At 42.8% G+C, this 23,719-nt stretch overlaps 1 protein-coding gene across 2 annotated transcripts in view; it reads left to right on the top strand.

Annotated features, from left to right (window-relative positions):
* Positions 1–23,570, top strand: part of nol4la (nucleolar protein 4-like a) — a 25,165-nt gene extending 1,595 nt beyond the window's left edge. Inside the window, exons 1-11 of one of the 2 annotated variants that reach the window (XM_079359773.1) lie at positions 7,386–7,955; positions 8,152–8,307; positions 10,431–10,542; positions 11,454–11,563; positions 14,146–14,287; positions 15,148–15,440; positions 15,597–15,782; positions 16,278–16,466; positions 16,568–16,687; positions 16,832–17,021; positions 18,197–23,570. In XM_079359773.1, coding sequence (XP_079215899.1) covers positions 8,236–8,307; positions 10,431–10,542; positions 11,454–11,563; positions 14,146–14,287; positions 15,148–15,440; positions 15,597–15,782; positions 16,278–16,466; positions 16,568–16,687; positions 16,832–17,021; positions 18,197–18,414 — 1,632 coding nt within the window. In that variant the 5' untranslated portion in view covers positions 7,386–7,955; positions 8,152–8,235 and the 3' untranslated portion in view covers positions 18,415–23,570. Of the gene's footprint in view, positions 1–7,385; positions 7,956–8,151; positions 8,308–10,430; positions 10,543–11,453; positions 11,564–14,145; positions 14,288–15,147; positions 15,441–15,596; positions 15,783–16,277; positions 16,467–16,567; positions 16,688–16,831; positions 17,022–18,196 lie in introns of those variants that run through there. The other variant, XM_079359772.1, reaches the window with a different exon arrangement.
* Positions 23,571–23,719: the final 149 nt, after the last annotated feature.

The raw sequence follows: 23,719 nt of genomic DNA, 5'->3' as shown, positions 1-23,719 counted from the left end.
TCTTTGATGGACCACCACAGTCTATTAACGTCAACTAAGACGGTGTTTGGTCCTTCCGTCTGCTACGGGATCAGCAGGTTTGATTGTAAGCGAATTTGTCAAAGGGCACGCGCCCTCACTGTCCCATCTGAACCGAGCAAAACGGAGCGTGTCCGTGCGTCGACAAGAATCATGTGTCTTTCCTTGAGATGCAACACAAAGGGTCTCAAAATACTCAGATATCTTTATTTTTATAGAGAATATCATTTTATGTCCGACAGTCTGAGTCTTTGTATTCGCACCCCACTTTTCATTGTCCTGGGCGGGATGCGGATCGGCTCGCAGGCACTCGCTGGTTGCTCTGGCAACACCTGTGTGGTCCAGGATAGTCTGCCTCTGCCGCATTTCATTGTGCACCTTCATACATTAAGCCACATAAGCTCTTTTAAATCTGTTTATGCAGGAGAAATATTTTTGAAACGATGTTCTACATGTAAAAGGGAGGAAGCAGCTGTGCGTAATTGGTGACCACGTGAGGGGCTGTGGCGGAAACAAAAGGGTTTGCACGGGACTGATAGCGACATACGCTCACAGTTAAAGCTCAGACTTCACTTCTGCATGTATCTGGGTGAGGTGGTGGTGGTGGGGGGGGGGGGGGGGGGGGGGGATGATGATGGAAGTAAGGTGACCGCAAGAGCCACTGAACGTCTGTCAGCTCCAGGTGCATTAAGGGTTAAACCACACACTGCTTTTTTTTAACGGTTTGTGAAGATAAACATGAACATGGTGAACTGTCAGCAGTACCACCAGTACCTCTATGTGCACGGATACCTAAAATGTACAGTGTCTGCCGAGACAGTGGGGAGAAAACCACCATTTTAAAGAAGTGCCTTCAGGGAATAACCCCCAACCCCTCCCTCCACCCCCACCGTGCTCACCGCCTTGCTGGGATACAGTCTCTCTGGACCCTTAAAGAGCAGAGACCCATTTGTTTTGTTAACAAACTGAAGGAGTTTTTGGCACCGATTGTTGACTGAATCCTTTGATTTAGGTTGAATAGCGCTGATCCCTCCACAGGTGCTGTACCTGTGTGAATGCTCAATTTAGAGTCAGGCCCGGAGCCTTTACAAAACTCCTCTAATCTATGTTCAATATTAGGTTTCCCTCTGGGCAAGAGGGCAGGTGTGATGTGTGACTGCAGGTGCAGAAGCTGCCTGAACGTGTTGTTGATTAGCTTTCATCTGTGATTGTTGCCATTGATTGTTGAATTTAATTTCTTATGTATCCTTTAGTCCCCAGATAGTTTTATTAATCTCCAAGATATAAACTAAAATTATTCTCTAAAGTCTGATTAAACCATCAAAGAGGCTGAAGGATTCTAATTTGTTTATCGCAGAGAGCACACACAATTTGCTGCTTGCATAAAGGGCTCAGCTCCATTTGGGAAATTTAAACAACAACCAAATAATCAGGCAACAAAAGCAGCTTCTAATGATGAGTCAGAGGAAGAAAAAAAAATAAACAATCTATATGCATGTGACGATTAGAAAGCAAGATTCACTATCACAGGTTTTATAAATAGGCCGTCCTGGGCCAGTGGAGAAGTGACACACACACGAGCGGACATACACATATAATGGTCAGTGGCTCCTCGAGCGGCTGCAGGGTGGGGGGTGTGTCTCTGAAGCACTGGATTCTCCTGCAGCTGCTCCCAGGGTGTGCCAAGTTTGTGTACAGGGGCAGGCAGGGGGCTAAATGCCGGGCGGCTGGGTGGGGGAGGAGTGGATGGAGGATGATGTGCAGACAGAGAAGGTCTCTTCTGTGTGTCAGTAAAGCGCACAAGGCGGCTTCAGTGTGTGATGGGACAGACAGGCAGGGCACAGACACACTGACTCAGTGTCGATCTTTTCAAGCAGAATACAGAGATTTGTTTTCCGTTTATGTTTTTCTGTCCTCCCGCTCGTGTTGTCTCGCCCTCTTTCTGCTGCTCAGAGAATCCCGCAACCCTCAGTGTTGGAGCTGCAGCCTCGTTTAGTTCTCATTATGTCCTGATTAGAGGACACCACAGAGGAGGAGGAAAGCAGCACCAGAAACAGACACAGAATCGAACACAAGACTTCTCTAGACGAGTGCATCCCGTTTTTTAAAGGGACGCTTAAACGCCCAGTGTGTTTCCCCTTGGCTGACATGAGCATTGTACTGAAAAAATTGAAGTACTGTGGGCTGTTGCTTTTTGTTACCATGCCAACTGAAATCTGTAAATATCTCTGTTCCTTTTCTCCCAACAGAGTTTGGTGGACTTGGTGCTCTCACATACACATTGATGTATAGATACAGTATACATGCAACGGTTCATTTCATACCATGCCTAAAAAGTAAGAGTTCAATCAACCATGCAGCAGGTGCTACCACATCTACATCAGCTTGTGTAAAGGTTTGTTTTTAAACTCCACTGAGAAGTAAAAAAAAAAAGAAAAAAAAAAAAAGGTAAAACATGATGGAATAATCCTGGAGGCCATGAACCATTGTCAGCTGATGACTTTTCTCTGAAACAAACATGAACGTATGAACAGTCATAAGAGTCCAGTAGTGGATTGTTGTCTCTATATTCTTGCAATGCAAGTTGCTAGTTGTAAACAATGAGGACTAAAAAAAAAAAAAATCTCATTCAGAATTTTGGTTATTTGTCGTGTAGACTTTAGCTTTCACATTGTCTAAGCACCAGAGGCTCTTGCATGTGATGATAGCAGATTTTTGACATAAACCGGCAACAATGGGACTGAAACTTACAATTAACAGGTTGAAGGTGATATTTTCAAAAGTTGGTATGTTGTTCAAAAGTCTGGTCAGCAGCTAAAAGTGCAAAGATATTTATTTGACGATCATAGACACCTGATGGTACATGAAATAATTCATCTTATATAGAGCAGAATATTATTATGTAGATTATTTTCAATTTATGATTCATCAACTTTTTTATTGCAGCTCTGCTGTCAAATATTTTATAGATTAAACAATCATTTCAGATATTTTTTCCATGCAAAATCAATGGTTTCCATCGTCCTTAATGCAAACATTTCCTTTTCTTCCCCTTGTATGATAGTAAACTGGATTCTTTGTCTTTTTCACTGTTCATCAGATCAAATTAGAAATGCTGAAATGCAACCATGTTTTTTTTCTTTAGACTCTGATATGTATTAACAGAATGAATAATTGATTAATGATTATAATTGTCAGATAAATTAATGATGAATATAATGGTTAGTCGCACGCTTAAAGTGACAGGACAGAAACAAATAAAATATGAATGCTAAAGAAATAGAGGATTAAATCATGCAAGCATTTTTCTAAATACAGGTTTGAGTCAGGACGTCCTCTCTTCTGACAGAAAAGCCTAACCCCCACTTAGACTCTGCTTTTTGGAAAATGGGCCCTAAATGTTTGTGCGTCACGGTCAGCTGGGAAGAGGAACATCATCATTATTATCTGATTAATTAGTCCACATTTCCCCTGAGAGCTCTTCTTGGGTGGAAGGGCCACAGAGTCAAAAGAATACGGGCCCTATTATTCTGCTACATTTGCATTAATGCTACAAAGCACAGAGGAGCTCCATGCTTTTTGTCCTGTGTTTGGGTTACTATTTTGTTCAACCATGTCTCCCTGCGTTGAGAAAAACATGCTCACGCTCGTGGGTTAAAACTGCAAATACTCACCAGCCCGGACAACAATGTACCTGTGTGTGTATATGTGTGTGTGGGGCTGTGATTGACAAGTTCCTGAGGTGTGTAAAGGTGGAGGTGTGTGTGTGTGTGTGTTTGGTCCTGGAGCACAAATCTTTTTTAAACATGAGTCAAAAAGAAATTAGTTTGAGTCAATGTGTGTTCTTTTCTTATAAACGGGTGATGAAATCCGCCAAATTGCACATATGTGGTAGTTTAGTGCATAATTGTGTGTGTGTGTGTGTGTGCTCGTTGAAAGAGGGGGTCGCTGATCGCATGCTCTGTGTTTCCTCCCTTCAGCACCCTCTCTGTTGCCATGGAGAGACCGTTCTTTGCTTTCCCATAGGAGGAGAAATTAACACCATTTTTAACTGGCCCGGGGGCCTCCCCCCTGTGTGGGAGATAGTCTGAGTTCTGCTGCTGTGCACACACACACACACACACACACACACACCACACAGACTCTTTAAGACTACGATAATCTTCCTACCACACCACTACAGTAATTTTTAATACCTTTGCGAGGCCGACGTTAAACAAAGTGGGACAGTATGATAATAGCCTGAAAATGGCAAAATGGACTCTAGGACGTGATGATGTATGTGCGAGTCCGTGCGCGTTTTATGTGTGTGTGTGTGTGTCATTTACCCAGTCATTTGAGTCAGTGACTGGAACGTCAACAGTGCCAGGCCGCCGGGCCACTGGGACCGTCTGTGTCTCCGGCTCGGTGGGATATTGGGGATGTCACACACTCTATCAAATAAAGCTCATCATGGGAGCAGCAGAGAGAAGACACACACGCACACACACACAGTAAGGGACATGGGACAGAGAGGAAAAGCTCAGAGCACCTAATGTGGATTTAATGACAGGGTTTTATAATTGAGGCAGAGAGGAGGAGGATCGTGAAAAGAGAAGAAAAAGGAGGGGATGGATTTTATTTAAAAGAATGGGGACAGTGTGGAGGTAATAGTCTTTTTCATCCCAGTTTTTTTTTTTGGTCGCTATCTTCCCCTTGGAGCTCACACACACACACACACACACACACACACACGCACACACACAGACTCTTTCACACACACATACTCAAGACACAAGGATTGCTCCATTTATGTGTCCATTAGCCAGTTGATAGATTTACAGAGGGGAGATGGGGCTTTAAAAGATGACCTGTTGTCACATCTGCAGTGAGATAATCTGAGTCATGAGTACTGTTGACACAGCCGCAGTTGCCGCTGCACACACACACACAAATGCACACATAAAATATCCTGGCACAACTTAAGCTACTTATGTGCAGCCACCTTACTAAAAAAGCAGAACATCTTCTTGTACGTTGCACCTTTGACTTTTACAGTAATGTGCAAAGCTATTTTGATATTTTGGACCGATATTTCTCCATCAGTGGTAATTTCTTGCAGGTTGCATCTTTTTCCATCTTCGCCGGCCTGTCTTTGTGACCCAGCTGCTTCCCCATGAACCCCCTCCTCCTCCTCATGACCTGCCTGTGTGCAGGACTGCTCCTCTCTCCCTTCAGCGACTCTGCTACAGTGTGTGTCTGTGTGTGTGTGTGTGTGTGACTGCCAGCGGGGGTGGGGGCAGCCGACTCAACCCCTCCAGTCTCCTAGCAACAGAGCGGTTTGGTGCGGGACAGGGAGAGCACACAGGGGATGGGGGCTGGTTGTACAGTGGCAGGGGAGAGCAAAGTCCTCCAGGATTAAAAAGATAGAGAGAAGGAGGAAAGGAGGAGAAGAAGGAGAGAGTTTTTCGGTGTTGTTGCCGATTAGGGATGCTGACATGTCTCCTTTTGCTCTTTAAAATGACACGCTGCCGCTGATGAGACCAAATATGTAACGCGCAGTTCAACAGCTGTTCTCCTCCGAGAGGCTTCAGCTATACAAGCTCTGCCCGTTAGACATGCAGTGCACTTAAACACACAAGACACACGCAAACACACACACTCAGAGCATGTGGTGTTTTGGGGGTGAATATTTAACTCCCTGTTGAGTTGTGTTTGGGAAGTAAAGAGCTTATCTGTGCTGAGGAGCTCAAGAAGGCCTCAGGTGGCAGGTGGGACGTTGGCAGAAACGCTGCCATCCCTCAAAGTTTTTCACTCGAGGAGTAGTAGAACACAATGGAGGAGTATAATTAATTGATTTTTATATCAATCAGCTTTTATAGTCATTTTGAAAGCAAAAGTGGAAACAGTTCCTTTGTTTCAGTCTCTTGAAGCTTGAAGGTTTTTATTTATGTTTTTTGTTTAGCTATGTCCAAAATCTCTCAATAAATGAAACCAATTACAATGTTAGAGTACTCGACCTGTTATTATTTGGATGTGCGAGGGTTAAATACTTCATTATAACGCATCTATTTTTATACTATTAAGGCTAGAAATATGCATACTTTACATATAGTGAGAGGTGCAGTTGAGTTGAGTTTTAACAGGAGACTACAGGACTGCCTCAGTCACCTTCTTGTCTGTTTCTAGATGGATCGAAAGTTAGGTGGAGAAAACATTTCTAATATGGTGACCACCATCGCTAAGCTTCAAAAGACCTCTGTGAAACCACTGGGTGACATCTATGAGACTATGTCCATGTTTTATACAGTTTGTTATTGTCACACCTTGATTGATCTGAAACACACACACACACACACACACACACACACACACAAACACACACACACAAAGACATTTGATGAAGATATGGTGGGGGAAAAAAACGTGTAGGAGACAAATATTTGTTAATTTAATTACAAGTTGACCAAAGTTGAGAAAGTTTGCAGTGGAGCTAAAAGGTCAGATTATGGAGAACAATTTTTTTTCTAAACAGGCATTTAGGAGATTATATGGGAAAAAAAGATAGCTGCAGCCCTACACAGCAGTATTGCAAATATGGAGCTCAGATTACCTCCAGGTTGAGCACTGCTGGGTTCAAAATATGAGGGTTTCCTTCAGGGGGGGGAATGCATTCCCTGCAGAATGTGTTGTGTGTATTTGGATATTATGTTGGGGCTGAATTCAGCGGAGGATGCAGCAGCGGTGTGACTGCACTGCACACCCCACAGTTGTATGAGATTATCTAAATCCAGCGTGAATGGACCTGACACCATTGTCCCAGCAGCAGCAGCAGCAGCAGCAGCGGTGGTGGTGATGATGTCACTAGGGGTGCGATAGATTACAGCTGTGATGATGAGGTGAAAGATCACTATTATTTCATTTATTATCATTACATTTAGCCCTTGCTGACAGGAGTGAGTGGATGAATGGAGGGAGAGAGAGGAGAGGGAGAAAGAAAGAAAGAGGGAGAGAGGGCCGGATTAAAACAAACCCGCTCTGTGAGCTGGTTTTAGTTGCCATGGCAACGATCATTACCTCGCACTTGGGAGAGCAGGAGCAAGGAGAGAGTAGAGGAGGGGGGGTTAGAGGAAGGCAGGAAGGAAAGAAAGATGGGACAGAGGTACGGGATGAAGACACGCAAGGGAAGCAGGAGAGAGGAAGCATGTGGGGGGGGGGGGGACAAGAGAAATTCAAATGTCAGATCCCAGGAACAGTGCAGAAATGTCATGAAGAAGAAAAGGAGGGAGGAGGGGCGTGTGATTCCTCAATGCCAGGGGGATAACTTTTTTGATCTTGGGACCCTCCTCTCACTCAAACAAGAGAAAGATCACACCCTACTCAAACACCATCTGCAGTAAATGTCAGAGCCGGTGTCATATCTGCATAGGATAGGTGAGGGAAAAAGAAACCCCAACCTAAAGCCTTTGTTTTTTTATTTTAAGTTTGCAGAGGCACTTTCAAATATCAGCAGATGTGGGAAACTCAAAATAAAAACTGATGGTAAGTTTGTGTTTATAAAGAGATAACTACTTGGAGAAAAAAAGATGGAGGCAAAAATGGCAGGAAAGCCCCATGTGGTGCTGCAGATGGGGGCCGTTGTCCTAGCGATCCCACTTGTGCGGTGTGTCACATGACCCTTTGCCCAGCACACCTGCCCGGGAGAAATCAGTGGCAGTTTCTATGGCGACAGGGTCAGCAGCATATAGAGGTGGGGGTAGGAGGGAGTGTTGGGCCTGCACTGTGTCTGTGGTGTTATTTTTAAACATTGCAGATGTGAGGTGATGGTTGGAGACCAAGCTGGGTAGAGACTTCTCCACCTGAGACAGAAATTTAAAGATTGAGTGATGGCTGGAGGCGGGCTGGACAGAAAGCAGTCTTTTGAGGGGGATTAAGCAATAATTTGGACACCTTGTGTGGTGTGTATGACTGTATGTTTCCACATGACCCATGACTCATGTGCCTAATAGAGCTGTCTCACGTCACATGCTTGCAGGAATCTCCATTTGCAGCTACAACATAAAAAAAAAATCATCTGCTGAAGATAGTACACACATGTTTTCTCTGAGTTCAGTGGGACATTAAACTAAGCTCCATTTTCTCTCTGTGTTTCAGTGCTCAGATGGGAATTCAGCCCAGGACAACTCTTCCCTGAAGCGTGTTGCAGTGGTGGAAGACTTCTTCGACATCATTTATGCCATGCATGTAGAGATGGGTGCAGACCCTGGCAGAGCACCCAAACATGCAGGGCAGAAGAAGACCTATAAAGCGGTGAGTATAGATATAACAATGTAGCACAACCGATAAGCAAACTTTGCCAACACACCTTTGTCTCTTTATACTTGTCAATATTGAGTACAGTCAAGTCAACTTTATCCTCTGGTCTCTGCTGTTTCTTCAGACTCTGCACCAAATGCTGGGCTGCTGTTAGAAGTAGGCTACAGGACAAAAACATACTAACAAAGACAGAAAATATTGCTCACACCCTGTTTTTTAATATCTCCCCAAGACAACTTTTTTTCAAATAATACATTTTTACGACCATAAACAAGCAACAGACTGTCAAGCTAGCAGTATTGCAATGATGTTGCTAACGTTAGCATGCTCAAAAAAATGTTTACTGTTTTTTGTGGCTGTTATAGCATGAATTTGCTAACTAGCAAGGCAGGTGAGGCTAATAGGAGTATAACAATAGCAACAATTGTAAATATATTTGTTAGGTGGATTCTCGCCTCATGAATATATTTTGAAATATGCTGTGTGAGGAAATCTTCTCATTTTCCTTTGTGTGAAATGTGTTCCTCAAATTGAGGTTATGAATCACAGTTTGATTGTATTTGATGAAGTGAGGTTTCCCTTTGAGTGACTCAAACCTCAAAGCATCTCAACTTAAGGCATTTTACACACCTCATGTCCACCATGATTTGTTTTTTTTCCTGAGAGACAATAGACTTTAATTTTTTATCCCTGGCAACATCATGTTTCATTTTTAGCATCATAAGTTACCAAGGGAACAACGATCCACCTTCACCAGGAAAACAAAGTGTTCTTGTGTGTTTTTTTTTACATCACAAGATGATTGAAGAACAAAGGCTTGTATGAGGTGTGGTCTGGTCTCAGTCGGGTGTGGTGTCCTGACTCAACAAGGGTCTTTGTATGCAGCTTCGGTGCCTTGTTTAGAGGGGGGGGGGGTTGGCAGGACTTTGGCACCCCTCCTCCCCACTATCCCCCAGGATTGAATGAAATAAAAATAGATTGAGTTCCTCCTGCCCTGTAGAGAGGTCCTGTCACGTCTCATAGAGTGTACCCTTTTGAGGAGGCAGCATCAGTGGGGCAGGGCATAATATGGAGCTGTCACTGTGGCCTTCTGGGAGGTGCACGCTCCTCTGGGTGGCCTTTCCCTCTCTCGCTGCCTCAAGGGGGCATGAGGGCTAGAGAAGGGAGGGGGGTCAGGGGCAAAGGGGATGGGGAGGTTCGGGCATTGGGGATGGTAGTGATGGTGCTGGTTGTGGGCTGGTGGGAGTGCGCACCCCTGCTGCCTCTCCATGGTCACGTGAAGGTCGCATTTTACAGGGAAACGCCAGAGGGGGTGAGGAGGGGATGGTGGCATCGCAGGGGAGACGACCAGAAGAGGAAGAGTGAAAGAGAGGTGCAGACATGAGTCAGCTGCACCTGAGAGAGAGAGATGGAAGAGGAGGGATAAAGAAGACACACATCACTCTGGTGTTTGGAAATCAAAACAAATAAATAGAGTTGTTTGGTATCAGAACAGAAAAGATCCTGTTAAAGTCACAATGTCATATTTACCATACAACATATCCAAGGTAGCTGACAAAGCATCAGCATTCCACACTTTGGTGACAGCTTTTTCCTTTATATCAGTGCTACACATACATGACAAATACATAGCATATTTACACTATTAACACAAGTGTGGAAAACGTGTGTTTTTATAATAATGCACCAATAATAAAAAATACAATTTGTTTGTATAAAACCTACTCTGCAATACACCTGGTTCTTATTGTTTGTCCATCAAAACTGTGTATATCTTCTAATAAGTAAAGGATGGGTATTTGTAGAAGTACAACACCTTTTAAGGTATTAGAAGTTGTATTGGGCAGAAGTAAAGAGAATCTGAACATCTGTAGAAATATAAGCAGGATTTCAGCTGGAATTAGGCCATCTGACGGCTTAAAAGAGCACCTACAGGGAGGATTCCTCCTCATGTCACATCGAGATAACACATAACCACTGACCCCCGAAACACCTGCACCAAGTTTGGCTCCAGCCACAGCCTGAGCCAAATCTTCTGCTTTTTTCCTTTTTCTTTTTTTTTTTTTCTTTTTACTGTTGCAATAACCCGGTCTCCTCTGCTCGCTCCCTCGGCACAGATAGCAGAGACCTACGCCTTCCTGCCCAGAGAGGCGGTGACTCGCTTCCTAATGAGCTGCGGAGAGTGTCAGAAGAGGATGCACATCAACCCCAGCACAGCCGAGTTCAAAGGTAACACCACGCAGATACGACCTGTGGATGTCTCGCTTATTCTGGAGACATCATTAATTGATGCGCTATTTCTGTGTTTAACCTTTAAAAGTGTTTAGATCTTTCCATATTCTGGCTTAGGAAAGGGTTAATTATTGTGCTGAAATGCATGCTGAGATGGTAAAAAGCAACCTGGACTGTTGCTTTTTCTGGAATATTTATTGAATTTCCAGGAATAATTTCATCATAAGATTTATGGAGATGTTTCACAGAGGGGTTGTTGTGGGATTCTTGATGACGAAAACAGCATCACTCTCACTATGAGCAAAAGTGAACTTACGTGTTTGTACTTTGGTTTTTGAATTGAACCCTAATAAATAAAACATCCTGTATGTATTCATCACCGGCATGATGTAACAAAGACTCAAGAGGACCACATCTCTGGGATTGTACAGAAATGAGCACAGGCTCCCTCATGTGGACAGTTTTGATACTGCAGTCATCTCAGAGCCACATTGTTTTATTTTAGGAGCTTCTGCCTGGATCTCAAAGTTTGGAAGAATATTTTACCAAATCAGACCAGTTTTACCGAGGCATTCGGCGAAGATATGCCACTGAAATCTGTTATGTTGGATTTGTATTTACTGATGTACTTTCGAGCTTGAGTTGCACTCTGCAAACATGATGTATTCAAACTGAGATTGTTGGTTTTAATGCGGCTGCTCTTAAAACAACTGTAATTGATTTGATGTAATTAAAATACAAATGGCTTCACTTCTTAGCTTCTTAACCCAGTCATATAAAAACCCACAGGCATGATACGAATATTTTCTGGGTCTTTATGACTCACACTTTTCGAGTGAAACAAATTCATTTTTACGCATTTGTCTCTATTTTGTAATTGTTTTGTTGTTTTTTTCTTCCCATATCAGAAAATGACCGGCCCACCTCTCTGGTCCCGGACCTCATTGATTACAACATGCCTCTGACTGCCACCTACCTGAAGCAGATGAAACTGCAGTGCATGACGGCCACTGAGAGGGTGAGAGTCTCTTTACTGATCCCACACCATGAGTTTTTGTAAATGAAAGCTGAAGGATAATTACAAACAGTCCTAATGGACTAATAAATCAGCAGCTGTTGAGAGCTTTTATTATTTAACTACAACTCTAAACCTTTTGGTCAAACACAAATCCTCTGGTTATTTCATTTTCTTCCTTCTGTCTTTGAGGCTTAAGGAAAAAAATGAAACCATCGCACAGGCAGAATAAGACGTCCCTCCTTCAACTTTTAATTCGGCGTGACACAATCACAGTGGTGTTTGGAGGAGGGGCTCTGTGTGAAATGAGGATTAGTAAATCCCCTGTGCACGCTGACGTCACATATAGACCCCTCCCATGTGTGGCTGTGACAGAAACACTCAGGAACCACTGTCACTAAAGTGCAGGGAGCGCTCCTTGATGATGATAATGTCGACCTCACTTGCACATAATTAGGATTATCTGGAACAATGACCCAGAGTCTGATTTACGGGTGAGTACAAATTAACAAATGCTCAGAGTGTTGGTCGTGTCGGTGTGCAGACTGAGGATGAGCAGCCGCCATTATTTAATTATTAACCATCACAGAGGGTCATTTAACTATTGTAGGACATTTGTAGAGATTTGTTCAGTACAGAATATCTACTGCACCGGTTTAGAGAACATTCAAAACCAGCCGAGTCGTTTGTTTGTTTAAAAGCAGATCAGAGTTTTAGAACGAGGAGCCGGTCTGTTGCAGCGTCTGTTTACATGTTGTCTGCATGAGTTGGCTGCTGTCTTTTTCTTTGGCATGAAACAAACTTCATATATTTTTAGCAGAGGATAGGGTAGATGAAACCTTACATTAGTCCTCTGGATACCCCTGCAACGCCATTTTTATGTATTTTTTGACACTAAGTTTGGTCACTTGGATTGTGTATGAATAACGCCTCACACTAATAAAGCTCATAAAGTCGGCAGATTTAAAACATCCTGCACAAACTTAGACTGTCTGAACTATGACAGTGTCCAGGAGAGGTGGGAAATGAATCTCATTAATTTTCATTCACAATCCTGAAATGTTTTGGAGCACTGATGATGACAGGATGGAAACAGTGTTTAACTTTCCGTGCTTGTAAGTCGGCCACTTTTCTCTCTAAAGCCTGGAAGAAATGTCAGGACAATTTGTTTTGATGGCATTGTTATAGTTCAGTGTCTACTTTTGATTTGTGGCTTCTTTGTATTGGGTCTTTGAAGGCTAGGCTTGTTGTTTCAAATGACCAGAATCATAAAATACTACGATCTTTTATCACCAAAATCCCCCAAAAAGTAAAATGATGATTTGAAAAGTTTTTGTTCTGTTCTTTAGAAACATTCACCCATTTTGGGGGATTTTAATAATATTTAATTTAATATTACTTTAATCATTCTTTACTGGGGTTAACAAAAAAATATATTTTAACCCTCAAACACCTGAGGAAGGTGTTTGAACCAAATGAAAGAAAATAACACGATCATTCTTTTCTTGATTATTATTGATGCCATTCTTAGAAAGACTCTCTCTCTCTCTCTCTCTCTCTCTCTCTCTCTCTCTCTCACTCTCTCTCTCTCTCCCTCTCCAATGCTCCATCGCTCACTTGGTACCTAATGGAGCTGTCACTGAGCATTTTGGTCCTCCTCAAAACTCCTCTTACAGAGGGACGGACATATTCCCAGGAGTTTAGGCCTATTTGTGTGCTCGTGTGGGGGGAATGATGAAATGACAAGATGTATTTCTGCTCTGTTTCCATCACACACTCCTAGTTTTTGCCCCCTTCTGCCAGCTGACACATGACGACGAGCACGCCGGCCAAATCGAGGCGCCTCTTTGTGTTAGCATGATTTCAAATGGCCTGTTGGTCAGAAGTGTGTTCACGGCCTTTCAGCAGATGATGTAATGTCTATAGTTTGGAGCCAAAGCTCTTTGAATAGTTTGTGAGATTATTCAGTTCTCTGTTGCTAATCCTTACCCCCGTGGTTTACTCATACTGGTGTTACAAGCATCTTTAGGGTCTCTACGTAACACTGGTAAAAATAGCAGCGCTTTAAGAGACATAATACTGAGCAGGGAGGCTCCTCCATTTGTTTTCTTCTGTTTTCGCTGCCAGACTCCAGAAGAATTGAAGTGTAATTTCACTCCTGAAGGTATAAAGATGTAAAGTGTGTTTGGTACCTGTGCCTGTTTAAAAAATAGTCAAAACTATTTCATCGCATCTTTGGTGCAAAAATATTGTCTTGAATTAATTTGGCTAAACTGAGACTTTGTTGTAATTGTTGTCCACTGTTGCATACAAAGAAAATACTAAAATACTAAAAGCACGAATTTCCTTTAATATAATATAAGTTTATAAAGTAACTGCTTGATGTTTTTAACATTTGTATAGAGATTTGTCTCAGAGAACTTGCATTGACAGCAGTTTAAAAAGAGTCCGTCTGGTTGAGGATGAACCTTAAAAAGAAGCTGAGCCATAAACATAGCCTCTTCTTTTCCTTCTCTTTCTCTCTTTGTTCTCATGTAAACTTTGATGTTGCTTTCTCTTTCTTCTCCCCTGTCGGCGCCCCTCAGGATGACAGTTCGATGAGCAGCGAGGACATGAACAGCGCTGAGCCCACATGGGTCGCAGCTGAGCAGCCCCCAGTGCCTGAGCCCAGCCCGCCTAACGGGGAGAGAATCAGCAACCTGGCAGCCAGCGTGAAAGAAGAGGACGGTGAGACTTTACGGCCGCGTTATTATGATAGCTCTTATTTTGTACACTCTTTACGGAGGACGGCAGCAGTTCAGTGTTACGCAGGAAACAGCTTGCTCCGTTCTTAGCGAACTAATCCAAATAAATCCACTCTTACAGGGGGTGGACACACTGCCGCAGCCCCAATCCACACTGCACCCCTCTCTCTCTGGGTGCAGGCTTAGTGAAGTAGGACAAAGGCCGATGTTAACCTACACAGATTATGTAGCACTTTAGAAAAAGGTCATCTATCTGTTATCATCAACTGAGAGGGGAAATCATAGTTTTCCAGGTGTGCAAAGAAAACGTGCAGGAATAGGAAGAGCCAGCACATGGCCACAGACTTGATTATAAAATAAATGTGATACATGTGTAAGCTGTTTGTGAGCTTTGTTGTGTGCCGTCTGAGGGACCATCCTGTGAGGTGTTTATAAAATCTGTCATATGTTTAGTAGCTGCCTGACGACTGTGAATGAAATTAAGATATAGTGGATATTCTGCCACATTTACATGAAGCCCTGTTGTTGATATGTTGACTGATGTATACCGGCCTCGTTCAATAAGTTCAATAAATATATATTTATATTTATTTAAGTGGCCCTTCCCCCACGAGCCCCTCCTCGTCTCCTCCTCTCTTAGCTGTTAAACTCCTCAGATTCCTCCTTCTGCCCTAACTTTCATTTATCCTGACAGTTGACCCGAATACCCACCATGAGACAGGAAGTCCCACCCCCCTTGTGCTCAAACATCCCCTCTGTAGTAGTAAACAAACTCACATTAATGCTGAAGCTCATCTCTGTATCTGCATCTTCACCCTCCGATCCTCCTCCTCCTCCTCCCAGATGACGACTCCTCAGAAAGCGGCAGTGCCAACGGGCTGCCGGCCCTGACCTCCCCGGAGGTGCTAGCTGTGGGTGGGAACCCCCCAGATGGTGGGGCCCCTTACGGGGAGGTGACGGAGAACGGGCTCAGCGCTCCCTTGGACTTCAGCACCACCTCGCCCTCGTCCTCCTCGGAGGATCAGCAGCCGGTCAATCTGAGCGACAGACTGCTGCCTGCGGGAAGCTCGCCGACGAACTCGTACCCAGCAGAAGCCAATCGAAAGTATCCCGTCAAAACAGAGTTCGCCAACAAGGTAAGAATAGAGAACTGATTTGATTTGTAATAAACTGAAATACCCCAAAAATATGGTTTCTTATGAAGTTACAATGTTGTCATTCTTAATAATCAGTTAAGAAATGGAGCCTGTACAATGTGTAATGAAGATGTTTTTGTGTTTCTGTGTTTTCAGTCTCCTCCGTACAGCTCAGGAAGCTATGACTCTGTGAAAACCGAACTGAGCATGAGCGCAGAGGACTTGACCTCTGGTCGAGCACAGATAATCGACGACGACGATGACGATCATGACGACCACGATGACAGCGACAAGATCAATGACGCTGAGGGGATGGACCCCGAGAGACTTAAAGCCTTCAATGTAAGTAACCTGTCTGACGGATGCAGCATCATTACATTCATACCGAGAGAATCCAATACAGTCCAGGACGAGAGGAGTGCTGTTATTATACAGAGACATTCACTTAAATTCTCATATCAAAAGCCAACAGAGGCAAGAACTGGATCATATCTTTTCATCATATGGAAACCACAGCCTGTGTGATTCTGATTTGAATGGAAATGAATAAAACAGTTGAGTTGCAAAAATGCAAACACGAGTGAATAAGCAAACTGAAAAAATATTGTCCTGCATGTGAGCAATGACTCTATTTCCAATCTCCTGTTTCTATCTCCTCCCCCTCCCTCTTTATCTCCCCCTCTCTTCCTCTAATGCTCCCCCATCCCCTGCCTCCCTTTCCCTCTCTTTTGTTTTCGCCTCTCACACCCCTCTCTCTCTCTTTCCACTCCGCACCCCCACTCCATTTTTCTGCTCTACATCCCCTCTCTCCCCTCCCCCTCTGCCTGTCTCTGTCAGATGTTTGTGCGTCTGTTTGTGGATGAGAATCTGGACCGCATGGTGCCCATCTCCAAACAGCCCAAGGAGAAGATCCAGGCCATCATCGAGTCCTGTAGCCGCCAGTTCCCTGAGTTCCAGGAGCGCTCCCGCAAGCGCATCCGCACCTACCTCAAATCCTGCCGCCGCATGAAAAAAGGCGGTATTGAGGTACAAAGTGCCCATTTTAACATGAAGTCATTAACATAAAAAGGAAACGTTTCAGATGCATAATGTGCAAAAAATCTCGCCCCCCCCTCCCCCTCGGCCAGATACGACCCACACCTCCTCACCTCACCTCTGCCATGGCTGAGAACATCCTCGCTGCTGCCTGTGAGAGCGAAACCAGAAACGCTGCCAAGAGGATGCGGCTTGATGTCTACCCAGCGACGGTAAATACTTTGGCAGATGATGCTTTGGAATTTTCCCAGTATGGATTCAGGAATCTGCTTATTACGCTACGCATCATTAACACCTAACTGCACAACATAAACTAGAATATTCCCCCGAAACTGAAAACATTTCATGTCTTGTAGGATGAGCTCTCGTCTGCAGACAAGCCCAACGGGAGGGACCCGGCCCCTGTGGCTCCGTCAGCATTCTCCATCTCCAGCGCAGCTTTTGCCCAAGACCAGCTCTACACCAACGGAGGCCTCAACTACAACCTGCGAGGGTATGGGACAGTCGGCAGCAACCAGCAGAACTCTGCTGCTGCACAAACTAACGGTGAGGAGCTTTGTCTGTTCAGCTCAACAGAAACAATGCGGCTTAAAAAAGAAACGCCAACGATGCGTTTCTGGACGAAGGAAGTATTTATCACGCTGCTCTTGTGTCAGTGTTAGGTGTGGTTCTAACATGTTGATCATCCCATTTAAAGACACATGTTTTAATATTTCAACCCCTCTGAAGAAATGACTTCCCTGTTACTTTGGATCATCCAAAGAATTAGCTGTGCACTCATTCTCTTGAGGAAAGCACATCTATTGAAGGCAGCTTAAGTTCTGTTGTGAAATCTGGTGATTTTTCAAAAGTTACAAAAGTGCTGCTCGGCAAGGTGGCTCGAATAATAACAAACCAACATAACATATCCAATTCAGAAGGTTATATATAAGGAGCAGCCATCTTTGTTTATAAGTCCTTTAACTCTGTTTAATGTAACATAAATGGTTGGTTGGCTCGATCTGAAACAGGGTTTCAGAAATGCCAGCATAATTTAATTTAGTCTGTTCGATATTAAAACATGGATAAGACAGATTTTTTTTGTGCAGCTAATCCTCATTTTAAGACGCTGTGTCCTGCTATAGGCTACAATTCCCATTGTCCAATAGCCGGCTTTAAAACCAAACACTTAAAAGCTAAACACATCAGTCTCTCTCATACTCTGAATTTATGCAAAGCCAACAGACAGTTTTACGTTATTAACTTAGAACTTAGATGGTTGACATTACTTTAACTACAGGTGTGTTTGCACTAACATTAAGAACTTGTTAGCGTGTCATGACTTTGTCTGAGAAGAGCCTTAGAAACCAAAAGAGGAACCATAGGAAATGTGGTTCGTAGATTCTTTTTTTGTCATTTGGGTTAGCAGCAGAGTGAACTCCCATGATTCCCCTCTAACCTTGATGTCATTTTTTGATTGAGAGCCCCTTGGTAGCACAATCTACATCATTAAAGGCTCACCTGCAAATCAAGCATTAGGATCTCCTTGTTTGTTAGATTTTAAATTCCTCTTTGATTCTTCTCTGAAAAACTTCAAGGAAAAGTTTGTTTCGGTCCGTTCCAGTGTTTTTGCCCTGAATTTATTTAATATATGAAATAAATAAAAGAAACTGATTTTATTAATAGTTAAATGCACTGATATTTTCTCTAAGGTACATATTTCTTCATAATTGTGTTTGCAGGTCCCACAGATCTGAGTATGAAGTCTGTTGTTCCCAACTCCACCTCTGCCAGCTCCAACAGTCACGGTCAGGGGGGCGGCGGCGGAGGAGCTTCGGCTCAGCTCAGCCCTCCCGAGGTCACAGCGGTGAGGCAGCTCATCGCCGGGTACCGGGAGTCAGCTGCCTTCCTGCTGCGCTCTGCAGACGAGCTGGAAAACCTGATCCTGCAGCAGAACTGAGCCCTAAAGCCTGATAATCATCTCTCCGTCACACATTTGGGGGCCGACTTGCATTCAAAGACACAAAAAGTACACGCGTGATACTGCAGTGCACTGTGGGTGCTTTAGGTATGATACCTTTACTTATTCCCACATGTATATGTATTCTGATGGGCAAGAACGTGTCCCAGGCTGTTTATTTATGCATTCAGTTCACTTTGACCTTAGTGCCCTGTTATCCGTAGCCATTCATTCACCATTCAGTTCATCCTAACACCTCAACCTCCATTCGTCTCAGGAAGTGATGATAAATGTGGGAGAAAAAAAAGGTCTGCATCAATACACAGGGGAGTTTCAGAGGTGTTTGCTGTGACTTAAATATCAGATTTGGCTCATTTGTGTAAATCTTTGGAGAAATTAAGAGTCAAAAAGCAGCAGTCCCTTCTTGTTCCCTTGTTCTCACTTTTTTAGAAATGTAAAATATGCTGTACAGTGGCACAATCTGATTGGCTCTTCTATCCAAATTAACCTGGAGCGTTGATTTCTGACAGTCCATCGATGAATCGCTGCTAAATCCACCGAACCTGTTCACCTCAGAAGATACTGAAGGAAGTAGAAAACAAAATCCAGAGAGAGAAAGAGAAAAACAGGACAACACTGAACAATCTTCGCCTGTAAATTCTTACAAGGACATCAATTGATGTGGTCAGAACTTTACCTCGGCCCTACTCTGTTAGAGTGGTTTCCAGATTCTTTGGCACAGGGTGATGAAGAGACACAGACTCATTATCCTACCTGAGTTTATTTTCAGTTTAATTGATATGACGGATTCTATTACAGATGATTAGTTTTGACTCAAAATGAAAAGGAGGCTTTTAAGAAGCATGGGTATGCAAATTGAGGATGCAGACATCTGTCAGGGAAACAAAGGAGATTCATATATTGTTTAGACTCTTGGTTTTTACAACCAATGCGACTGGAAAAGCCGAGAAAGGTGCAATATCGAAGATAATCAGTAAAGGCGTTCTTACTGACATGGCTTTGTCTCACTCGCTCAACAGTTTGAGGCAAGAATGGGAGGAGTCGTTGACAAGAATCTCCTCACAAGTTGTGAAAAGAGAGCTGATATCCCATGCAGCATTGTAGCCGATGTCAATGTTGTTTGTTGTGATCCTTATCGATAACCTCATAACTGGGGCACTTTCATGTATTTGGGATCAGTAGTGAAAAAAAAAAAGAAAAATGGGACCTGGCAGAAAATGAGACTTTAATGTTGCACGTCTGATGTTGAAGTCATTTTTGTTAAGTTCTGTGAGTGTTATTAAGTGGAAACGGCACATCGAGCTCACGTGCGTCCATCGCTGATAGTCACATGGTCTCATCTTAACATACACAAGGCTTTACTGACTGCAGTGAGTGTGTGTGTGGGCTGCTCAGACAGAAAAAACAACTCCATCATCAAGCCGTCTGGCGGTGTGTATGAGCCTCTCTGACCTCAGCAGCCTCTCTCTCATCTCCACTCATCGATACCCCGTCTGAAAAACACACTGTTTGAAAAGAAGCAAGAGACAATCTTTGAAAAGATGTAATCGCATCACAGTTTACTCTCCCAGCTTTCTGCTCTGCTGTGCGTGCGTGCGTGTAAAGGTGTGTGTGTGTGTGTGTGTGTGTGTGTGTGTGGTCTGAGGGCCCAGCGGAGCACTCAAAGCAGATCTAGAGCACAGTCTCACAACAGACACTTTTAACAGTGAGTCACTCGGCACAAAAACAGTCCTGTCAGTGTGTGTATGTGGTGTGTGTGTTTTCTTTTTTACTTTAGGTGATGTAAATGTTATTGACAGTGTGTAGATTTTTTTCTTGTGTGTTTAAAAGTGGAGTGACCCGGTTTGTACGACATCAATCTGTGAAGATTTTATGAATCTAGTCGGCTGAAACATTCCAAACACGGACGATGACTCTTCAAGCAGCCCGAGAAGAGGCTCGCACCTTATCAATCCGTCAAAGTTCAGAGAAATATTTCTGTATTTATTACAAATCTATCAAAGTTATCAGTTATTTATCATAAACCAGCGTCACTCACAACCTTTTCACCACCAACAGGCTGCTCTAGAGTTGGATTTCAAACTTGAAAAAAAAAGTAATTTTTACATTTTATTGCCCGTATCATATTGAGCTGCATTTCATTTACATTTGAATGATCTTTTGCAAGTTTGGAAGCACTTTATAGCTCAGGATTAAGGTAACATAACACAGAGATTGGAGCGTGTCTTTACCTCATTTGGACGATGAGATTCAGTGTAAACATGTAAAGATCGTATAACAGGACAGATTAAAAAAAAGAAAAAGAAAAAAAAAGCAGCCCTCCGCCTGCTTTGTTGGGGATTTAAAAAAAACAAGCAGCTCTTGTTTGGAGCTCAGTTTGAACTCATAACTTTGTGAAGTGGGTGGTGTTTCATTGAAGAAGAATGAGAGAATAGATGGATCTGCCTCGTAAAGTTGGTTTCGGGCTCATCTTTGTGGTCATGTTTTATTTGATGACTTCAGTCATAAAGGGAGGAAAACTAAACGATTTGCAGCCACAAATCAAAACGTAAAAGAGCCGACGACATGAAAGGTGGGAGTTATTGTTTTATAGTAACATACAAAAGTCTATTATCTGAGCCTGCAGCTTGCATCAGATGCACACAGTTTATAAGGCGATTCATCGCATTAAGCTCTCTAATACTCCACCGTTTGGGTTTACTCATTAAACGTCGTTGTTTCCTGCTTAAGTGTCACTTTAAACCAACTGTGTGCCACTTCAGCATCAGACAGCTGACAGATTAACTGAGCAACCAGTGGAACATTTAGCAGTTAAAGGGCGACACAGCTCTGAATGACAGACATTTTCTCTACAAGTGCTGGAGTGAAATAAGGAGCTTGTGTTGTTAGTGTTGCGTCTGCTGCCCCCTAGTGGCCACACGAAATCAGTATCAGTTACTCAAAAATACAACAGTAGTAGTCTCTCTCTCTCTCTCTCTCTCTCTCTCTCTCTCTCTCTCTCTCTCTTCTTTTTTTGAGCTGTTGGATACATTTCTGGATATACTGTATGTCCCTGTCTTTGGTGACATAAAAAGAAATGAAAAATGGAGAAACATTTCTTAGTGAAGTTATATCTAAAATCCAAAGTCAGTTCCCCATCTTCAATTTAAATTAACAGTGATTCAGACGTTGTGAAGGGCAATTTTGAATAGAAAAAAAAAAGAGTTACGTTCTAAATATGAGATAATTTTTTTTAGCAAACAAAATGTCAACATATTAAATCTCAAACAAAGCTCCATTAGAACTACATGTTCACGTGTTAAAATAACGACTGTAAGAATGTGATGGTGCAGTCTGAAAGCTGACCAGATCAGATCCAAGCTAGACTGAAGAGATTGGTTTTTGCAGATCCCACTCACCTCCTTTATGAAACAGATCCTGGTTTAGTGAGGCTTTCAAACGTTCGTCCTGCTTGATGAAACACCACTGTGGGCTCAAACAGACGTAATCATAGATGTTCGTGGGACCCGAGTCCTCACACATGTCTTCCTCGTCTTGTTTTCTTCACGTTGCGTCTAACTCAGTGATTTCATGTCCTCACACTTAGCTTGCAGATTTGTAAAACTGTCTTGAGTCGACGCTGAGCAACATTTTATAGCTGTTTGCTGGAGTAACTGTGATCAACGACGACCGTGTGTTGTCATGTTGTTGTTGTTGTTTTTTTTCTAACGATGCCCAATGGATTTTTTCTCTTTGTATTGACTGGACAATGTAATCTATTGATGTGGATTAAAAATGCCCTGGTAGCTTGTGGATTGCTAAAGTGGTCAGATAAATGTACTGTATAGCTGTACAAAGAGTGATAACAGATGTTTTAAACCTTTCTTTTTTTCTGTGGGTACAGCACTGTTTAAAAAAAATCAAAGTGGTTTTAGCCCTTGCCTGTTTTAACTTATCATTTGGTGGTGTTCTGTATTTCTTCTATTGTTATTTATATTATTTCAACTGTTGCCTCTCCTGCACTGATAAGAGACTGTAGCTCTGTGCAGGAGCTCGTACTGTAAACCTGTGTGAAGCTTTGTATTTCTCCCCTCTGGTTTTGGACTCAGTGAAAGTGTGATGTTTACATGTACAGTTTTTAAGAAGTTTACGTTTTATTCGGGCTGTTTCTTTTTCCTCTCCTCAATCTGTGTACATTTGCCCAGATACTCTTCCTCTTTTTTTTTCTTGTTGTTGTTTCATTGCATCAGACGTGACCTCTGTGACTTCTAGGCCACAGGGTCAGAGTGTGCCGTGGTCGGCTCGGTGTTGTGGTGGCTTCCAATATTTTTAAAAACTTAATCTTAAGTTAAAAAATAAGGGAGCATCACAACCTCTCGAAGTGGACCAGCGAAGATTTATTAAGGATCAAGACGACTTTAATCAGCTGTTTTAGAAAACTATCGTGGCCTAAATGGAGATTGGGGGAGAGTAGGTACATTCATTCAACTACATGAAGTGCTCAGAATCTTTAAATTTCCTGACTTCTGTCAGGGAAAAACTCCTTGTCCTTAACCTGACTGGTACCCTGAAAAGGTACACTTTGACCTGTTGTTAAATCTTCTCGGTATAACACAAAAGCCATTCCCCTCTCCTGGCCTTCTAAGGGGAACCCATAAACCTCAGGAAATACTGAATCTCCGAGTTTAGTTTTTATCCGCTGATTTCTTCTGAGATGAAACGAAAACCATTAACATTTATATGAGATGTCTATTGTTTTGTACATTGATCATTGTGATTTAAAAGTGGAGCTTTTTCCAGTACCTGTGACTTAATATCTTGATTTGACTTTTTTGGAGTGTTTATAGGTATGGATATTTATTATTATATGTGAAACTACAAAAAGACAAAAGAAAAAGGTTGAACCTGTTTCATTTGTATGTTTCATGCAAAACTGTCCAGGTGAGATTCTCTCTGCCTCTTACATATCACTTACGAGGGACCTGTGTTTGTTTGGAAAAATAGCGCTTTTTCAGTGTTGCATCAACGCTATGAAGAAAAAAATCAACAAAAAACAAAACAACAACAACAGTGGTTTACCAACAACAGAGCTGCAAATCTCTGCTCTTCTCCTGAGATGTCAGTAACTGAATAAAATAGTGCGATGAGCTATCTTACTGAGATCTCCCGCGTGGTTTCCTTTTATTGAATTTCCTTGCTGCAAACACACACACACACACACACACACACACACACACACACACACACACACACAGGTATTTAAACACAGGGGTTCCCAAATGTTTAGCCCCTAAAATAAGGGGGC

Source organism: Symphodus melops, assembly GCF_947650265.1.
Source record: "Symphodus melops genome assembly, chromosome: 13".
Classification (NCBI taxonomy): Eukaryota; Metazoa; Chordata; class Actinopteri; order Labriformes; family Labridae; genus Symphodus; species Symphodus melops.
Note: the sequence above shows the minus strand (reverse complement) of the source record. Positions and strands in the feature narration are given on the sequence as shown.